At 36.6% G+C, this 21,857-nt stretch overlaps 1 protein-coding gene across 4 annotated transcripts; it reads left to right on the forward strand.

Annotated features, from left to right (window-relative positions):
- Window positions 1-1,695: 1,695 nt before the first annotated feature.
- LOC128183036 (zinc finger MYM-type protein 4-like) lies at window positions 1,696-21,613 on the forward strand. 4 transcript variants are annotated; one of them, XM_052851837.1, is made up of 19 exons: window positions 1,696-1,975; window positions 3,266-3,359; window positions 3,858-5,162; window positions 5,336-5,410; window positions 5,859-5,962; window positions 6,245-6,361; window positions 6,458-7,787; window positions 8,085-8,192; window positions 9,079-9,143; window positions 9,415-9,562; window positions 11,682-11,860; window positions 12,023-12,149; window positions 12,326-12,550; window positions 13,888-14,376; window positions 14,701-14,826; window positions 16,075-16,332; window positions 16,938-17,052; window positions 18,005-18,025; window positions 20,353-21,613. In XM_052851837.1, exons 1-19 carry the CDS (start codon window positions 1,877-1,879, stop codon window positions 20,552-20,554), a joined length of 5,187 nt encoding a protein of 1,728 aa, XP_052707797.1. In that variant the 5' UTR covers window positions 1,696-1,876; the 3' UTR covers window positions 20,555-21,613. The 4 variants fall into 4 exon arrangements, with proteins under 4 accessions (XP_052707797.1, XP_052707798.1, XP_052707800.1 ...); XM_052851838.1 differs by having other exon boundaries at window positions 20,359-21,613; XM_052851840.1 differs by having other exon boundaries at window positions 12,371-12,550.
- The last annotated feature ends 244 nt before the right edge of the window (window positions 21,614-21,857 follow it).

The raw sequence follows: 21,857 nt of genomic DNA on the forward strand, positions 1-21,857 counted from the left end.
AACATAAAGACAGACGCTATATATATACCTGGGTATCCATACTGTAATTTACATCATTAGAATCACCAGTAAACCATGCAATTACTTCTTTAAAAATAATCATTAAAAGCAGTGTAATTTCCTCAAAATGAATTTAAATTTTGTTGACCAAAGTAGAACTATTTTAACAAGAGCTTGGACTTTGGGTAGTTGTGTAAATCGGCGATGTGACGTAGACCTGTCTATTTCATTGCTGGCCACTCAGTCATGGCTCTTTGGCTTTTGAAGACTACACAATCGGTGTATATTTCGCTTGAAACCAGCATCATTTTAACTTAATTGTTTTGACGCAAAAAATGGATAGTTACATCATACTGAAAGTCCATGGCTTTGTTAAAATGTTCCTAAGTATTGTCCACAATATTAAGGAAAAAAAGCATTGAACGATGATGAATGTAAAAATAAAATGGGTGAACAAATGAAAACGACTTATATAATATTTTTATGTTAAAATCGTACACTTATCTTAATTTGGTTGTTATATTCTTTTAAAGTCTTCATGTTGCCCCTTGAGGGCCCTTAATTGGTTAACAAAGAAATTGAAATTGAATTATACTATTTGGGTGATGACCATTTCATCATTCTGAGCAAACATATGTCCATGTTGCTTTTCACACAGGGCCGTGGGGAATTGAAGAATTTCCTAGGGCTGCCCCCCCCCCCCCTCCCTTAAATTAAAAAAAGGACTGAATTCTCATTATACTTGAACTTTTGCATGATTGTGGATATGAGAGTTGATCTGTGCGAGACTTGAATTCCTCTTTCAATATGATCTGTTTACTGTAGTATCAAATTAAATCTAGTGTTATATGGGACATCTGACGATATTAATGTGGATTAAAGAATAAATTAAAGTACATTGTTATTCATAATTGAAATATACTTTCATCGTTTTAGAATTTTCAAATTTTACATTATATTTAACCAAAAATCCGTTTTAAAAATATTTGAAAAGGTAATTTATAAAAATCCCCAAAGGAATCGAACTCATATCATACGTACATTATATCTTACAGATCCGTGAACCCTCTATAACCCACTGGGCCATACTGTTAGACGACAACTACATGTATGTAAAAATTTACTTGATTTTATTGTTTCTTTCGATAAATAATGCGTCACAACATGAACGTGTCCCATACCACCTCACTAAGAAAGAATCAGTTTCCTTGAATTGGGGTGGGAGTGGGGGGGGGGGGGTGAAACTATACATTATGACTATATATATGAACTGACGGATTTATAGGTTTTTTTTATTAAAATTTTGATTTCATTTTTTTTTTTCATGTATATTTAACATGTATATTTAACATAAATATTTTCTGCGACAAAATCCCCCCCCCCCACCCCGATGTTTCGTGCCTGTTTTAACTGGTGATGAAATTTCTCAACATAGGCCTATAAAGTCTCATTGCTATGCCTGGCGCCTGTAACTGTTATTATTTAAAAATTGGGAAAGTCATAATTAAGTGTCCCAAACAATAATGCATCACTGGCTTAGATCTAAGATAAGAACGGTTCCTATTTCATCTAGTCCAACATAATGACTTGCAAACAAAACGTCTGCTAGTTCGTGATAGGTATAAAAGGAATATCGAGTCCAACTTATTAGTGCAAGTCGTACTGTGCGAGTCGGAGTGAAAACGAGGCTCTAGCCGCCATTTTCATCAAAACAATGCGGTTGTAGGACTTGAATCCGAAGGGAAAACATTAATATTCGTTGAATGTCGGTGATTGCATCTACGGAAATAGCAGAGGCTGAATTTAAACGCCAAAGATCAGGTTTTTGATTGTTAGATGATCATCAGAAATTGTCGTTAGAAGTTAAAAAGTCGAAATGTCGGGACTCGAGTCGAATGAGGTCGAAGACGCCGATAATCCAGACATCGAGCCTAGGCTCACCACAGACGAAAACATCGAGGCACCGATCAAACCAGTTAGTATATGCTATTTGAAAGGGGTATCGCTTTGCATTTCATTTTGATGAGACACATTATGCGAGAATTTTGGCAGAAACATACAGTAAAAAGGGGCACAACTCTCGGAGTACTGAGTCAATGATCATTGTTTTAAATGTTACAAGATCATAAATATGTAATCATATATTACTTAAAAACTTAATAATGCCGACAATTTTTCTTTTGCATTAAATTTCTTCTTAAGCTAAATTAAATATTTTCTGCTGTAAATAAAAATGTGTAAAGTTTTTTCTTATTGTGAAAGGGAAGTAACTAAAGCTTTAGTGTGGAATAACACACCTCGAAAAAGTTACTCAAATTAACAGTAGATTAATTAATTATGAAAGATATATAATGATAATTAAACTGTACATATGTCAAATAAGCGAAAAATTTGCAGTTGGGGAATAAAAATTGAAAATCTATTAAAAATTCAACAAAAGCCCCTGCAGGATGCGAACTCAGGATATACGGATCAGAAGGCCGACTCTTTATCCACTCGGCCATGGAGTAATTTACATGTCGCTAACAAAATTATTTTGATTAAACGAAACGGCATTTAGATCAGATGTCAGCCATTTTGTGATGATGTGTTATTCAACCTTAAATAAAACAAAACTTTAAGAGCAATAGATTTTTCATACCGGCACATGTGATGAATACTTTGATTGGTTTTATATATATTCATTTGAGGTGGTATGGGACACCTGTTAATATGGATAAAAGTTACACAAAAATCAGAATACTTCCCTTGTCTTAGAATTTTCAAATTTCTAGAAATATGACCCAAAAATATGTTTTAAATTTTTTTGGAATGGTCAAATTTACAAAAGCCCCATCAAGATTCGAACTCATGACTAACAGATTGGTAGTTAACACTCTAATACATTGCGCTATGCTGTTATGTTACAATTTTGGGAAAGAAAAAATTTACATAAGCATATTAGATTTTATTGTTTAGTTTGATCGGATATATGTCACAATTTGGAGGTGTCCAATATCACCTTAATATAATGAAAAAAATTTATATTATTAAAACATTTTTTCATCATTGTTTTATTTTTTTGGTATTTGAAAAAGTAAAATTGAAAAAAGTTAAATGTTTATATAGTTACCTAATGAATTTTTAATAATTTGTAGATCAGTTAACAAAAAAACACTTCTGAAATGTATATTTTCATGTTGTATTAAAATTTATTTTGTTGTCAGATGTGCTTAGATATGTCTTGTTTAATGCAAGATCTATGATACAGTGCCTTATTTGGTAGGTTCTGAGGGAAGTGAATGGGGTGGAGATGAATGGGAGTGGTGAGGATCAAGATGATCCTGACGGCATGGCTGTCCCCCCAGAACCAGACAAAGGTATTCACTTCTTATTCCCAACAGTTTCTGTAAACCAATTTTTATCTGCGCCATTGCAGTGTCAGACTTTTATTCAAGATTTGGACATGATTTACTGGTTCTTGATGACAATTATATGCAACAGTGTCCACAAGAAACACACAAGAACTGTAAAAGGACTGATTTGTGGCGATGAGACATTTGCATCTGGGATGTTCTTGAGACCCATGCAAAATTTTTGGCACATTATTCGTCTCATTATCTTAATTAATTCTCTTGTTCTGTATTCTACATTCATGCTAGATTTGATGTGAAAATTTTAACATGAAGAAGAATTTTTTATCAACTGAACAAAGAAATGACCTGATTTCTATTTTGAGGACATTTTATATTAAATTGAAATTATGTAAATGATATTATGATTTTCGATTTTTGGTCAACTGAACAAAGAGATTACCAGTATGACTGTTATGAGTATATATTGTGTTCATTAAAGTTATGTAATGTGAAATTTCATAGAAATAGATGCCACGATTCCAGAGGAGCCCACATCACCGCAGATGAACCTTCTTGTGACTAATGTAGTATCACATGCCATCCCTGTTGAAGAATCTCCACTCACTGAAGCGCCTCAGGAGTCTGGTCAGGAGGACAGGGTACAGGATGCTGGGGTACAGGATGCTGCGGTACAGGATGCTGGGGTGCAGGATGCTGGTCTGAATGAAGTCCAAGAAGAGGAGGTAACTCAGCCTGAAGAAATTCCTGCGGAGAATGACAGTCAGCCATCACAGGATAATTCAACATGTGTTCAGGATTTAGATTCTCTAAGTGATACACAGAAAGAGTCCAGTGATTCTGTAGAACCACCAAAAGCAACAGAGACTGTTCTAGATATTTCCTCAGAGGCAGAGACGGAAACAAACCCAGTTGTAAATGAATCCGAGGAAGCACAAACAGAGGATACAGAAAGCATAGAACAAGAACATGAGGTGGGGCCAGAATCCCCGAGTTTAGAACCTAAAGTTAGTGTGGAAACGGAACCCAGTAGTTCAGAAGTTTCGGAGTCTGTGCTGGACTCTGATTCTCATGGCGGTGGAGTGGGAGAGTTGACCATCACTTCAGTAGGCACCTTCCATGGAGACATCACAGATGAAGGTGCTATAGAGGCGATGGAAACCGATCATAATGATGATGCTATCTTATGCAGTTCTAATGCTCAATCTGTAGAGAAAGAGGCTGAAAGCATGGAGGTATCAGAAAGTGAAGACCGGCTGTTGAAACCGGTTGAAGGGGTTGTGAGTGAAGATGTGGAAGAGATGGATGAAGACAATCTGTTGAGGGAAAAAGAGCCTGAAAAAGAGGAGGAGGAGGTGACAGAGGTCAAAGGTCAGGAGGTTGTGGAGGAGAAGTCTGGAGAGAGTTCACAGGATGGGGATGTGAATGAGGAGTTGCCTTCTAAAGACTTGACAGACATTGCTCCCACACACGAGGTTGTGACAGAGGCTGGTGAAGGGAGCAGTGATACTTCTGAAGTGACAAAAACAGAAAATGCTGATAATTCGGCAGATTCTGATGCAATAGAGACTGTTGTTGAATCCAAAACACCTGTAGAAGCACCTGCAGAAAATGAAGAGGTGCTTGATGCAGAACAAGGAACAGAAGTGGAAACTCCTGAGGAGAAAAATGAAGACACAGAAGAAAAGACTTCAGCTGAGGATGTGACAGGGGAGGCAACCAGGGACGCAGATGAAAGCAAAGAAAAGAAAACCAGTCCGCCAGCGGATGAGGATGTTGTCATGATTGATGATAAAGAGGATGCCAAAAGTAAGTAGGAGGAGGACACGTTGAAATGCTACTTGCTTGTGTTCTGTCCTAATGCTATGTAACTTCATGATTTTAATCTTAAAAATACCTTGATGTTTTACTGAATAGTAAAATGTATTTTCTATCAGTGATTTTAAATTTAATTTTTAAACATATTTTTTTGCAAATTACAGAACCCAAAGAAGAAGAGAAGAAAGAGGATGATGATGATTCTGATGACATAGCCATTGTAGGAGTTAGTCCTGCCAGTAAGATGACAGTTATCATTTCTAACAACATGTTCTTATTTATAATCGCATGATGGAAAGCTATGTGCTGTATTCAGGGTTATTTTCACCCCTCTACTCCTGTGAACAGTTTTGCTCCGTCTTAAATTTGCCCAGACTCAATCTTGTTAATTAAAAGAGATAACCCTGTTTGTAATAATTCACCTAGTCATAAGTTTGCCCACTGACTACAAAGTCAAAGGGGGAGGGAATAAAATGGGGTGAAATATTTCCCTTTAAACAGTAAGATATTTTTCTCAATTTTGAATTTTATCGATATTGTTTGAATTTTTTATTGACACTTATAACTTGCGTTAAATGATGGTATTTATTTGTAAATGTTGCTTGAAGTTTACTATATTCACCTGAAAATATTGTTTTTAATGGTAACATTAAGGGACTGAGTATTTTGATTACACTTTTTTATTAGCCAAGAAGCAGCCCTCTGTACCCTCTGGAAGTGGACTACAGATATCATCTGTCAGTGGTGGAACTGATATCTCAGACGTCCTTAACAAAGACAAGCAGCAAAAGGTAACTGATATCTCCGACGTCCTTAACCAAGACAGTTAGGAAAAGGTAACTGATATCTCCGACATCCTTAACAAAGACAATCAGGAAAAGGTAACTGATATCTCCGACATCCTTAACCAAGACAATCAGGAAAAGGTAACTGATATCTCCGACATCCTTAACCAAGACAATCAGGAAAAGGTAACCTAATAGATCATAGAGGTCTCCCCAAGTAAACTGTTTATAAGAGTTATGTCCCATTCTGTATCATTTGAATGCTAGTAAACATCGTATGTATTGTAGACTGAGGTTCCAAGACAACCAACAAAGTCAGAAGTCAATAAAGAGGCAAAGAAATCTCCCGCCACTACATCAGCTAAACCACCAAGCAAAGTTCAGACTTGCATTGTTTGTAGTAAGGTCAGTCTATGTTGTGAAGTTTGAACATCGTACAATTTATGATTGGTAAAATTCTAAACTTAATGTTTTTATCTTTTTCTATTTAACTGCTTTCAGATTGGCAAATGTAAGTATAACATCGTGCGCAATGGAGATGTCAAGCACCTGTGTGATGACACTTGCTTCCAAAAATTCCGTTCCAACCCCACCCAATACCTCAGGGCATCCGGCACAGCCAACTCCTCCAACTCAACCCCTAAGCAAGCCCGCACAGAGTCAAAGAAACCCCCTACCAACAACTCCGGTCAGGAACAATTCAAAACCTGCTCAGTGTGTCAATTGATGAACATTAAAACCTCCAAGCCATTCCTGAACTGGCAGGGTATGGACTTCTGTGGGGAGGATTGTCTGGGGAAGTTCCAGGGATCCCTCAACGCGGCCTGTACTAACTGTGCCAGTATGGTAGCAGCCAGCGCCAAGGGGAAGTTCTGTCTGAGGTATGGTAACATAGTGAAGCAGTTTTGCTGTAACAACTGCTACATTGAGTTCAAGAGGAGGCAGAAGCTGTGTGAATGCTGTCAGAAGGATATATCCAAATCTGTTGATGCGTTTGTTGCGCCTGTTGGAAAAGAAGGAACCTTTAAAGACTTCTGCAGTCAGTCTTGTTTACAGAAGTACGAGGACAAAACAAATTGTGATGTAGAAATAGTTGGGGTGGAGCGGGCACAGAAGTCAAAGACTCTCCCAAAGGGAGAGTTCCCATGTTCAGTTTGTAAGAAGCATTCGACTGTGAAGCACGAGATCTTGTTGGACGGTAAAACTCACCAACTCTGTAGCGACCCATGCCTCTCGGCCTTCCAGTACGCCAATAAACTGACACTAAGCTCCTGTGATAATTGTGGTACATACTGCTTCTCTGACGGAGCGCCCCAGTTTATCCAGTTCGAGGGACAACAGAAACGATTCTGTAGTTTTGTATGTGTCAACAAATTCAAGTCAGAGAAAAAGAAAATAGTGGCATGTGCTTGGTGTAACTCTAAGAAAGGCAACTTTGACATGATTGAAAGGGTAGATGCAAACAACAAATACCAGCTGTTTTGTTCATTGAACTGCTTGTCTCTGTATCGGGTCAACCTTCAGGCGACCTCTAACCAGGCAGTAGTGTGTGATCACTGTCGGAAGTTTGTCCCCGCGCAGTATCATCTGACTATGAGTGATGCATCAGTTCGAAACTTCTGTTCATACCAGTGTGTGATGGCCTTTCAATCGCAGTTTGCTGCATCATCAAATAAAACATCGGCCCCTGTCAATCAAACTCAGCAGCCACCTGTAAAACCACCCCAGCAACCTGTAAAGCAACCTCCGCAACATGTCAAACAGCCACAGCAACCTCACAAACCAGTGCAACAGGTGAAGAATGCTCCAGTCACAAGGAATGCAACCAGAGGTAACCATGTTTGCTGACAAGATTTTTGTGTACATCTACATTCCTGTGTGCATTATCTTTTCTTAAAAATTTTCTTGTACGCTAAGGTAACTGTGTTAAAACTTGATGATTTTTTTTTTTATTTATTCCAACAATGTTGAAACTTTTGATTGCTTTAGTACTATGATACAACAATATGAAAACATCGGATTTACGTTAAAAAATATCTGTGCTAGAAAACAATAGATTAAAGCCATTCAGTTGTTTTGCCACTAAAATCACATGGTTACTTTGAGTTGATGATGGTGTATTTTTCAGCTCCACCCTCAAAGCAGCCCCCTGCATCCAAGCAGTTATCTCAAAGAGCGAGTCAGGCCCCAGGGTCCAGCCCAGTCATCTCTAACATTGTATCCCTGGCCCCCAAAGGTATTCAATCATAATCAAAGTATTGACACGCTGGAGTTTGTTATACCCCCACTCCGAAGGAGGAGGGTGTATACTGTTTTACCCTTGTGTGTCCGTCTGTCTGTATCAACAATTTCTGTCACATTTTCTCAGCAACTATTCATTGCAGATGCTTGAAATTTTAATACACCAATAGTTTAGGCATGTAATATTGTAGGATATATTTTATACCAATTGGACATCAACTTCCTAGTAAATGTTGACGTTGTATATTTTTAGCCTAAATTTTCAAACAAGTTTTCATCAAAGATTTCTCGGCAACTATATATTGCAGATGCTTAAAATTTAATCACACTATTTGCATGCCATACGTTGGTATATATTTCTGTACCAATTGGATGTCAACTTCTTCTTAAATGTTGACTTTGCTTATTTTGCATATTCACATCAGAGCGGGGGTATTACAAGTGAGCATTGGCTCACAGATATCTTGTATTTGTATCATTTCTTCCATTCAAATAATTTGTTTACTTTGTTGATTATCTTATGATTGTTAATTTACATAGTTTTGTTGAATTCTATGACATTAGTTCATTTTTTTATTTTCTTCATGTACATACCGGTAACAAAATAAAAATCTATAGTCCCCATAGATTTTGTATTTTTCAATGCTCACTAAGTAATAAGAGTATCGGTAATCAAAAAAAGAATATCAAGAATGGATACCAGTTACATATGTTATAATACTACGATAGATTGGATGACACATTTATGAGTCTATTAAATTTTTCGTAAACATGATAAATCAGCAGATAAAGATTATTCAACCATTGTCAAATCTATACTAATTAAAGAAAGAGAATTTTAAGACCAGGCGATTTAGTACAGACTGTTTTTGATTTTATAGCAAGCCAGCAGGGAGGTCTGAAGTCGGTGTCTACTACAGCACCCTCTAACCAAGTCCAAACAAAGGTAGGCTGCTTACCTACTCGTCAACAAAAATATACGCGACGTACCACTATTTACATATATATATAATTACACCTGGACACAAAAAAGCAATACATTGACATGATTGTGATTTGTGAAGCTATTTATATTCAAGAGGGTTGGTTATTTATTCATTTAATTATTTAAAACCATTTGGTCTGGTGTGTTAGGAAATTGGATAAAATGTTCTGGAAAAAACTTCAAACGTGCATGAATAATGTACATGTATATAGTAAGCATGTTTACATTTCAGACATCCCAGGTCCAGATTCAACAACAGATTGTGATACAGCCTTCCTATCCAAAGTCCATGAAGAACAAGTCCATCATGTGTAAACCCTTCCTCCAGACTAAAGCCACCTCCTGCAAACCTCACACGCAGACCCTCGGAATTCAAACAGGTTCGACAAACAGCTTGATACTTGATTGCAGACTTTGTCTGAAAAGAGAAAATTGTGGAGTGAACATTACGCATTCATTGCAATTGTCTTATTTCTATGTCAAGAGATACACAAAAGCAAACCTCTCGCCTACACCCTAGGAATTCAAACAGGTACAACAAACAGTTTGACACTTGAATGCAGTCTTGGTATTATTCAGTGAATACCTCACATTCATTCTAATTTTCTTATCTCAATGATTTGTACATGTCAAGAAATACAAGAAAGCAAACAATACGCCCACCAGAGATTGGGTCAATTCCATTAGAGAGTGAATAATTAAATTACAATTATTTGCTTAAAACCTTCTATTAAATTACCATTACCATTACAGGGATTTTCAAGTGTAATTTATTATATTACAATTACTTTACAAATGTAATTAATTGAATTACACATTACATTTGAGAAAAATACATTTATTGAATTAAAGCAGATATGACATGTACAAATTTTGTCATGAAAATTTACTAATGATTTACCTACAACACCTACGCATAGTTACATTTTCATTTAATGATTATTTATCGTTCAATATCCATGTCCTGTAACCTACACCTGTCATATCTACAAGTCTTTTGGGTACACTGAAAATACTACTACTAAATTCTTTTTTATAAATTGGAAAAATAAAGGTTACTAAGTACATGTAAATCTGGGGTAGAGAGAAGACTATAATTGTTATAAAAGCATAATTCACACCTATTGGTCATTAAGAGAACTCATCAAGGTTTGGTGACAAAAACTGAAAAACCCTACTAAAGCCATAGCGCTACGCCAGGGTTTTTTTAGGGGTCGTAGGGGGTCTGTATTTGGCCCCATTCCCAACGGTAAAAAGTACGTGTTTTTCCCAATTTCATCTCAGAAAATTCCCAAAAGTTTAAAACAAATATCGTTTAAGAAAAAAAAACGTGTCCCGAAATTCGTGAAAAGTAAATCGGGATCGGGGTCTTAAAAATCTAAACCGCATGTTCAAAATGGAATAAGGGCCGCCATATTGTGACTGTCAACATGTCGCACAATTCAAAGTATAACAGAAAAAAAAAATAAACTGGGTGATGCAAAACTGGTTAAACCTGTTTACACATATTTTTCTAACAATACGGTAATGTCTTATTTGAAATTATTTAGAGAAATGTAAGGTAAGACATTTTCCCAATTGCATCCAAATGTTGCTATTTTTCCCAAATGGAAAGGTCCAGGCCCTTGTTTTGGGACCTAAAAAAAAACCCTGTAGGCAAACTGGCAATTAAATAGCATGACTTTATAATTTATATAGTTCAAATAAAATTGATTTTATTTGTAAAATAAACGGATCCTTTTTAATCAAACACAATTAATAGTTGGAAACAATAATTATTTCAATAAAATAATTGATTTGTTAGGCAAAAGAGATTGAGCATACCATCAAAATATTTGGTCCCCACAAATTGTTAAAGAATAGAAACATTGATATTTATACCTGATACAAAGTTAGGAACCTCATGATTAGATAGTGAATGAGTGAAAAAGTCAAAATCAAAACACTATGTGTACATAAATGTATTTTTTGTAAAAGTTAAATGCATTTAAGTAATCTTCCTAATTTAATCTTGTGTTTGTATTGTTTTATACTTTTGTACTGTTGGAAGTGTAAGGGACAATGGATAGTGGACAGCGTTCTTGTTCATATTTACAATCATCAGTATGTAATTGAAAAGTAATGTGAATAACATGCCATTTTTGAAATTTATTAAAAAAATTTAATTACCATTACATGTAATTGAAAATTAGATCTATTACTCATTACTTTCAATTACATCAAAATTTGCAATTAATTACACTTAATTTACAATTAGCAATACAAATTACCATTTCCCCATCCTTGACACCCACACCCTTCGAATTCAAACAGGTTTGACAAACACCTTTATATTTGAAAGCAGTATTGGCTATAGAGTGAAGAGTCCATTTGGATTGCAATGGTCTCACCCCTGGGCTTTATCAAGAAATACAATTACAAGTAGTTCAATTTTGCATATGTTTTTATCATATATGTACAACATGTGCAAGTACTGATGTATTGTCTTGAACCTTGTAGAGAAGGTTGAGCCAGAAAAGGTGATTATCCCGGTGCCCATCCCATTCTACGTCCCGGTGCCGATGTCCATGTATACCCAGCCCACACCAGTACCCTTTCCTGTTCCTGTCCCCATCCCGATTCCGTGCTTCATTCCGACCACCAAAAAATCGGCCGACGGAATTCTAAAGCATATCAAGGTAATGGGCTCAATGTATGGAATGGTATCTGAAAAGACTTTGATATAGAGTGAAAGTTTTATGGAACTAAAGATAAGTTTAATGTGTGTAAGGAAATACAACAACTTATAGAAGAAAAAGTTCAAGTTTTATGGTTTTTCACATCTGCTTTTTGTTCTTCAGGAAATACGAGAAAAAATTCCCAATGATCCTCTGGAGGCAGAGCTCCTTATGATGGCTGAAGCTGTTGCTGGTGTTGGCAATGAGTCCGACTCAGATTCTGAAAAGGAAGCGGAGCCAGAGTCCAAAAGTACTAATGCTAATGAGTTCAACTCTATTGGCAAAGTTCTATTATTTTTTAATAACACAGAATTTTTAAGCCTGTGTTTGTCATGGGTTTTCTAGATTAAGACAAAATTTATTTTCGACTAGAGTATCTGTGCTACAGTTTAAATTAGTTTTTTCACCAAAGATGTTGTACTTCAGAAAAAACTAATTGCAAATCGCCAACTCCTACTCCCCACTCCACAGGGCCCGATGCGACAGAAACGACGATATCGACAACAACGACAATGGCGTCAACAGCGAAGGCGGAGAGTAATGGGGACCTGGGAGAAGACATGCTTCAGATGGCACTGAGAATGGCGTCAGAAATGACCGAACCAGTCATGGATTTGGAGAGTTCTATTGAGCCAGTGCCTGTTAACACAGGTAGTTTCAGAAACTAGTGTGTTACAGAAGGGAAAAGTACTTAAGGCCAAAAAAAATTAATCTCTTGGTTCTCAGGCCAACATTTTCAAAAACAGATGCGATCGGGTGGTGACAATTTTTTCTTTTTATTTCATAAAAAAAGGATGGGGTATTTTTTAATTCTTTTTATTTTAACAATGTGCAACTCTTATTCAAATCCAGAAAAAACGATGTTTTAAAGCAAATAAAAGGTTACCTTGCAATAAATGTATTGGATTTATTAGCCCAAACTAAATAAAAATAAATACAAATACAAATACAAATATTTTATTGGCACAAACACAATTACAATAATTGGCAAAGGCCCAATGAATATATAAGAACATCATTGTATGTTTACAATAGTTTCATGTACAGTATATATATTTTTACTGATCTATATAGATCAGTTTAACATTTCCTTAGACTAATTGACATCTGCGTTCAAAGCAGTCATTAATGAATTTAACAGTAATATTTAAAATAGTATGTATTTCACTATTTAAACATACATGTAAAATGTTTCTTTCTTTGTCCAAGTTATTGGCAATATTTATTTTACTTATCTTATAAAAATTACTAAAATAGCTGTTCCTTAGATGATAATAGGCTTTACATTGAAAAAGAAAATGAGTTTCATCTTCAATTGCACCAGTTTTACAATAAATAAGTCATCATGTTCTTCAAGAGACACCACAACTACGAGGCTTGAGAAAGCCATGTGTTTAAGCATAATGGGATATTTAGTATAGTTCAAGCTGCAGTAACTCTCCTCCTACATGCATTTCAGGTTAAATGGTGTTCTTCTTCATATACCAAAACTAAAATCTTTGCTATCGTGATCATAACTAAACATAGCGTCTCATAACTAGATTCGGCGGCCATTTGCAATTGCTATAATTAAATCTGAATCATCGAGATGTTTGCAATTATGTTCTATATTAAGTCAAGCGTTTTACTGACTTGGGTATCTAAAATATGGTCCTAAATCCGGAATTTTTTTTTCCGGAATAAGCAAGTGCACTATTGAAATTTTGTTTTATTCATTTAATAAAAAATGGGCAATGCGCAACGTGAAATCAGATACGCGCAGGCCTGAGAACCAAGGAATTAATTTTTGATGGCCTAAGTGTAGCTTAGGTTGGATTCTAATCTTAGTCATGCTTATCATTTTATATGTTATTCATTAATTGTCATTGAATCCTCTCTAAAAATTTTTGTATCCTTTGAGTAATGTTATTAATTGGGTATCAAGAAAGATTTTCAATTGATTGATAAAATATATTCTTTAGAAGAAATTCAGTGTGATTTTATTACAGAGCCTCCTCCACCTCCACCTGCAAAACCTCCCCCAGAAGAATCCACCACACAAGATGAAGATGATGAAGTTTACATTCCAAGGGAGACCAGATCTGGGCGAGGCTCCACCAAACGATCCTCGAGAGGGGGTGGAAACAAGCGACGCCACAAACGTCAAAAGGTCAACCACCACCAGCCGCCAGAACCACCCATGGAGGAGTCGACTCCTGAACCCTCAGAACCAGAGGTCCCAGAACCCGCCCCTGATGCGAACATGCACCTTAAATTTACCTATGGGGTAAATGCCTGGAAGCATTGGGTCATTCAGAAGAATGCACAGCTGGAGAAGGTGTCCAAGCAGGGTTCAGGGAAGCTCAAGATGTTCAAGACTGACATGATGGGCTGTACTGCTGATGAACTGAACTATTCTCTGTGTCTCTTTGTGAAGGAGGTCAGGAAGCCTAATGGGGAGGAGTACGCCCCAGACAGTATATTCTACCTGTGCTTAGGTAAGTTCTACCTTAAGATTAAGAATTTACATTAGATGTATCATTTTCCACTTTTTTTTCAGGGAATTCAAACTGTACCTGTTTTTTTACATGTCTTTATGTGGTACTTGGAATTATTTCTCTTTTGAGGGCATACTTTATCTTGTCTTGTAAGAGAATGTTTCACTTTTCTTTATTCAATGCTTTTATAAATGATTTATGTGATAGAAGTACATGTACATTAAAAAAAAAGTAAAAGCTGTAATGATCTTAAACTTTGATTTAGCACTGAATGACAACATTAATGAATAAATGAAGACCCAGAATTTTTTTCTGATTGAGCAGGGATTCAGCAGTACCTGTTTGAGAATGGCAGGATAGACAACATCTTCACGGACATGTACTATGAAAAGTTTACAGAGTGTCTGAACGAGCTCCTCATTCCCTACCAACCCAAAGTCAACTCTGCTGGTAAGGGCTGTCAAAAATCATGCATCTCAATTGAAGAACATGTTTAATAATGCAATGTACATGTATAAAGACAATAGAAAGTAAGTGATTACGGTAGAGTCCTAATTAAACATTAGGAATTAACATCCATTAAACTGCAACAACAAAAAAATCTCCTGGTGAACTGATTCAGTACATATTCAATTTGTGCCCAATTCTTCCGTAAATCTGGAAATTTTTATGTCAATTTATTTTTGCGAATTCGAGTCATAAAGCTATAGATTAATTTTTACGTTTTAAATTTTTGCAAATTGTCATCGGCGCTAAAAATAAAAAGCATTCAAATATTAAATACATACACAATGTTAGCTAACCTTCGGACATCATATATTACTGCTGCCTCTAATTTTCTCACAAATCTGATATGTTTACCAACTTCATATAGTATCATGTGAGAGTTGATGTCTGCAATTTATATTTTGTTCAAATTACAGATATATACAATAACAGCAGCAAATGCAACAAAACTACCTAAAGGGGTATCTTGATACGAATTTATAGCGAGATAATTATCCCAATTAACAGTTTACACCTTCACATGCGACGGTTTGTGTACACCACACAATACACACAAGCATTGGAGGGTCACGTGTCAAACACAGGTGATGTTTTCCTGTGTCAAGCGAGCGAGAATGAGAAGAAAATAGCGGCATTCAGCAAGAAATTCAAAATACTGTACAAATTTTCGTATTCCGTGAATTTTGGTGTCCCGCCGGTACACTGTGAATGGGGTTAAAAAAATAACGCTACATTCTGCGTAACGCCGGTACATATCATATCTATGAATAAATCACGCATGCATGCAGTGTCATCAGTATACATGTACACTAAGATAGACATGAGGCTACCGATTTTGAGTGAAGTCCTTCTCCACACGCTGGTAATAGCTTGGGGGTAATTATCTGGTTATATAAACAAGTTTTTTAAATGACCACTACTTACGGACACCTGTTCATATAGCTTGGAGAAGAGACCAGCCTTCAGCAAAATTTTTATTACTTTTTTTTGTTGATTAATTTTTAGGAAAAAAAAAATTTCGAATGCAGAGCACGTGCAAATTAGCTAAAAATTTATCTACGGTAAAAATTTCCAGATTTACGGTATTCACATATTATCACTGCCCTTTCCTGTACATATTACCTGTAAATCTGTGTTCTGAATCTATGAGTTTGTACCTTATATCTGAGTCAATTATGGTTCTGTCTTTAGGTCAGTTGGTTTGCCGGATTGAGGAGGAGCACCTGTGGGAGTCTAAACAGCTGGGCGCCCACTCCCCCCACGTCCTGCTGAACACCCTGGTGTACTTTAACACCAAGTACTTCATGCTCCACTCAGCCGAGGACCATCTGAAGCTCTCCTTCACACACATCATGAAGCACTGGAAGAAGTCCCCGCCAGGGAAAGGCAACTCTGCCGGCCGGAGTGTGTTCCTCCGTTACTACTGTCCCACACCCCTCAAAACATCCAGTGAGTAGTCGGGGGGGGGGGGGGGGGGGGGGGGGGGTTCCTAGTTTATTTTTGGGTCCGTTTGCTGGACCCATTCCAAATCGAAAAATCATTGATATGTTTACCAATTCAAGACCTTTTTTTCCCAATCAGGTGTTCATTGAAGTTGGAAAGAGCTGTTGACTTTTTAAGACATAAAAGAGAAAAATATCATTGTTATAACAAAGTCATTAGAATCAATGCCTATCATTGCTGATAACTAAAAATGCAACAAAACAGCCTTTTTCTTCACTTTTCTTTATATATTGAAGCATAATAATGAAACTAGTAGTACTTTTACCAAAAAAAATTTTTTTCCCAATATCATCAGTTTACGCATCAATTTTCCCAATTCTATGGACCCTGGACACAGTTTAAAAACAGCAGAAAATGCCTGTTAGTAGGCTGCTGTCTAAATAAATATAAACACCGCTCGTATTGTTATTCATCATTTGAGATGTTTATTGTTTAAAAAATAAGCAAAAAATATTGTGAGCATGATAAAGAGAGGTTAAATATTCATTTCTTTGGTATTTATAGGACAAATGATATGAATTGCCTTTAGAATTCTCTTGCTTTCAATTCAGGTGATTCTCAGAAGAACAAGAAGAAAGAGGAACTGCCCATTTATGAACAAGCAGAGAATGTAGATAACCCCCTAAGGTGTCCAGTCAAGCTGTACGAGTTCTACCTCTCTAAGTGGTAAGTGTTGCCAGCATTACTGATGGTCCAATGTTCTCACACCATGGAGTGAGCCACCCTGTCACTATATATACATGTATCTCGTCTAACAGTTCAGTATTAAAACTTCATATTCTCTGTGTAGTGATTATTAGGTAATTGTGATTTTTGTTGGGCATCTATATTTATTTAGTGTACGGTAGTTGTTACCCACGAATAGACATTAAAGGATGATCCTTTTTCTGAAACAAGAAAATCTTGAACAAACTTGTTTCAGATTAATATTAGAATTGTAGGTCTATGTTATAACCATTTTAAAATCATATGCCTATCTTCTGACAAACAATAAAATTTTATTGATTTTGCATTTGAGAACTCTTGGTTGCGTTTATCAATAAGTTACGCAGAATAAGCATTCTGTAGGAAATGTGTATTTCATGAAATAAGAATCTTGTTTTTAGGCAGATATTAATGTCTATGTGAAATAGGATATCGATACTCGCTTGAATAAAACAGGCTGTAACTAACATACCGTATATTTATCTTATTATATGTACATGATGATTATAGCAGCCAAGTCTGATCTCACTGTCAATATTCCAAAAATGGATGATAAATAAATTAAAAGCATAAAATTAAAATAAGAATTAAAAAAGAAAGTGATCATTTCTCAATTCATGACATTGAGATTGTATTGGCTTTTATTGACACCTGACATGTAATTTGTCGAAAAATACAGTACTTTTGCTAGCGAAGTTCGATTAGTAGTTCATGTCTTTTTAATGTCAGATGACGACGTTTTTAATATTAATAAAGTGAAAGTTTAAGTTTCATTGCCCAAGAGCTGGTGGAAGTTAATGATTATCCCTGTTTATCTCTTTGGTGCAGACTTCTTACTGTTAATCCATGTCTATCTTATCCTTTATGTTGTGCTTTACATACATGTATGTGATTGTTTGCTTTCTATTTGCAGGCCTAGTGATTATAGAAAATAGTAAGTTCAATCTCATAGCTTAGCCACTAAGCCAAGTGTTGCCCCACCCGCCACTCTTCTAAATCAAAGATTCTGGTCATCATGTCTGTCATCATCTTTATTTTTAAGAAACACCTGAAGCCTCGTTTATAAATGTAGACAAGAATAATTATGATCGGTACACAGTTGTGGACCTCTCAATACACATGTGTATGAAACATAACAGTTCAGTTGATTATGGAAAGGAAGATACATCCTTAATTTCTTCACACACATTCAAATTATATGAAACATTACAATTTTGCATCCCATGGTTAATGGAATAGTGGAATAGAGCATACGAGTCTCTGTTTTCTTTCACTTTCAATATTGTTATAAATTAAAACTGAAGCCATTTCTTTCATTTCTTTGGCCACTTCCAAATGACAAAAAATTTGTTTTCTCTAATGATTATTTGTTGAGCATGTTGGGAGGGGGACACCGTCGGGGGAGGGTGTAGTTGGTAGTTGTTGGGGGGGGGACACCGTCGGAGGAGGGTGTAGTTGGTAGTTGTTGGGAGGGGGACACCGTCGGGGGAGGGTGTTGTTGGTAGTTGTTGGGGGAGGGGGACACTGTCGGGGGAGGGTGTAGTTGGTAGTTGTTGGGGGGGGGGGGGGACACCGTCGGGGGAGGGTGTAGTTGGTAGTTGTTGGGAGGGGGACACCGTCCGGGAGGGTGTAGTTGGTAGTTGTTGGGAGGGGGACATCGTCGGGGGAGGGTGTAGTTGGTAGTTGTTGGGGGGGGGGCACCGTCGGGGGAGGGTGTAGTTGGTAGTTGTTGGGAGGGGGGCACCGTCGGGGGAGGGTGTAGTTGGTAGTTGTTGGGGGGGGGGGGGACACCGTCGGAGGAGGGTGTAGTTGGTAGTTGTGGGGGGGGGGGGGGGCACCGTCGGGGGAGGGTGTAGTTGGTAGTTGTTGGGGGGGGGCACCGTCGGGGGAGGGTGTAGTTGGTAGTTGTTGGGAGGGGGACACTGTCGGGGGAGGGTGTAGTTGGTAGTTGTTGGGGGAGGGGGACACTGTCGGGGGAGGGTGTAGTTGGTAGTTGTTGGGAGGGGGACATCGTCAGGGGAGGGTGTAGTTGGTAGTTGTTGGGGGGGGGACACCGTCGGGGGAGGGTGTTGTTGGTAGTTGTTAGGAGGGGGGGGGGGACACCGTCGGGGGAGGGTGTAGTTGGTATTTTTGAGTGAGCACTGTTTTACTGTTCTGCATGCTTTATATATGGGTTTTTCTGGTACTAAAAATAACTTAAAAACCACTTAATCTTTTTGTTCATTATTTTCTTCAAATTTTTAATCAACTGTTTAAATCTACAATTAAGTCTATGTCTTCAAGTAAAGCATATCCAGTCATTGTATATAGAAGCAATGAGATTGAACTTGAGTTCATATGCACAAGCTTTTCTTTTTTGGCCTTTATTTATACATGTACTAAATATAAAATTTGTGTAGCATATCTGTATAAACAAGCTTGTTTTTGTTTTTATAATTCATATCTATGTCAGTGAAAAACAATTATAGTCAATTGGCCATACTCATACACACATGAGTACATTGGCCTTTATGACAGAAAAACAAACTGGAATGAATTACTTCGGTCTCAGGATAACCCCTCCTCCCCATTAGAATACCAATGAAATAAGAAACAGTTTAGTATCCCATTCAGCACTTTAAATTAACACGATTCATTGGGAAAGACTTTATTTTGTACACAATTTCAATACGCATCTTTTGATGATGCACATACATTTGAGGTATTTTATGAGCTATGCTGAATGGCATGAGTAGTGGATATCTCAAGTTGTTAACCCAAGTACATGGATCAGTTATCCTCAACTTATATAAAACACACGTCCTCTCCCCCCAAAAATAATAATTCTCCAACAGTGAAGATGAAGGGATAATTTTATTGAACATTTTTGAAAAAGAAATTCAGATCCATGTTCAGGAGTGTGTAAAATCTCACACATTTACTTTATGAAAAAGTTGAAACAATGCATGAAGAAAAAAAAACTCAGGCTGATTAAACATCTTTTGATATGTACCTTTGATAATCAGCTTTTAAAAAAGATAAGAAAAAAGATATAAAAACTGATGTTTAGAATTTTCTTATTATTCAAAGTACTTTGAAATATACTATGTAATTAATAATAATTGTAACTCCAATCTTAGAATGAAGTAACTACTGGTAGTGTTCTATTTGTTGTTAACATCAGTGCCAACGAGAGATATTAATATAAGTTGTAGAAATTGTTTATGAATTGTTGTAAAATAGATAAAGATCAGTTTTTTTTTTGTTTTTTTTTATTTGCTGTTACAGCCCAGAGAGCATCAAGAATCGCAGCGATGCATTCTACCTGGTCCCCGAGAGATCCTGTGTGCCTGATAGCCCTGTGTGGTACTCGACTCAGAATCTGTCAACAGAGGCCATGAACAAAATGTTACACCGAATCCGATTGGTGCGAGAAATTCAGGAGGCCAAATACCACACTCAGCCTGTATATGCTACCATGTGATGATTAAACGGAGACTTAGCGCCTTTTTCTGTGAAGTACAGTGTCGTTACATAAATTGAGACTTAACAACGGTCTCTGTGAAGTACAGTGTCGTTATATAAACAGAGACTTAACACTTGTCTCTGTGAAGTACAGTGTCGTTATATAAATGGAGACTTAACACCTGTTTCTGTGAATACAATGTCGTTACATAAACGGAGACTTAACACCAGTGTCTGTGAAATGTGGTGTCGTTATATCATGGTTGTAGACTGAACATGAAGCAAGTAGGTTACAGTGGTATACCAAACAAATGTTGAGGAATGGGGTATTGTGACCCCAGACAAAGAAAGATTTTAAGCCTATCAGTGAAGTTGGCATTGAAATGTTTGCTGGAACAACAGTGAATGCTCCATCGTTTTTTTTTATACAGTTTAATTTTTTTTTTAAAGATCATATTTTTTAACGATGTGTACATACATGTATATTGAAAACCAAATATCATTGTCTTAAAATGTTAGAGACAACAAAGGCTTCCGTTTTGAATATTGGGATATATCTCATATACAGTACATAGAGTGTACATTTACAACAAATTATAGAGTGTACATGTACAACAAACTTACAGAGTGTGCATGTACAACAAACTGTATATGTACAACAAACCTGTAGGATGTACATGTACAACAAACATAGAGTGTATGTGTACAACAAACTTATAGAGTGTATGTGTACAACAAACCTTTAGAATGTACATATGTACAACAAACCTTTAGGATGTACATGTACAACAAACTTATAGTGTATGTGTACAACAAACCATAAGTATGTACATGTACAACAAATGTCAATGATTTGTGTTCCTCATTTCTGTGAATAATTGTATATAGAGCCAACACTGACAGACTGGCAGTGAACAAAAATCATGTACCATAGATGAGCTTTTTTTATTGTTTACAACAATTCAAACTTCTTTAAATGTATGCAAGTGAAAATGAAAAGTGCTGACTTGTGGGGCTATGTTGTAAATGGAAGAGAAAATGTTGTAGATGCAATACCAAAATAAAACTTGAAAGAAATGATAGTTATTGTTATTTTACATTTGAAAAGGCACAGATCAAAATTGTCAGTTCATGCTCTCTTGTTTTTGGTTGCTAAAACCAGGGTTCTCCTTGCCTGCGGAATTTTACGGTGCCAGAACAACACGGCATACTTCTATGACTACATACAGGCTTTTAATATTAATTCAAACCAGTGTTCCCCATTTTGAGCCAAAGTAAAGTTAAAATAGAGATCTGTGTGTTAACTTCATACCTGTAAATCA

Source organism: Crassostrea angulata, chromosome 5, assembly GCF_025612915.1.
Source record: "Crassostrea angulata isolate pt1a10 chromosome 5, ASM2561291v2, whole genome shotgun sequence".
Taxonomy (NCBI): Eukaryota; Metazoa; Mollusca; class Bivalvia; order Ostreida; family Ostreidae; genus Magallana; species Magallana angulata.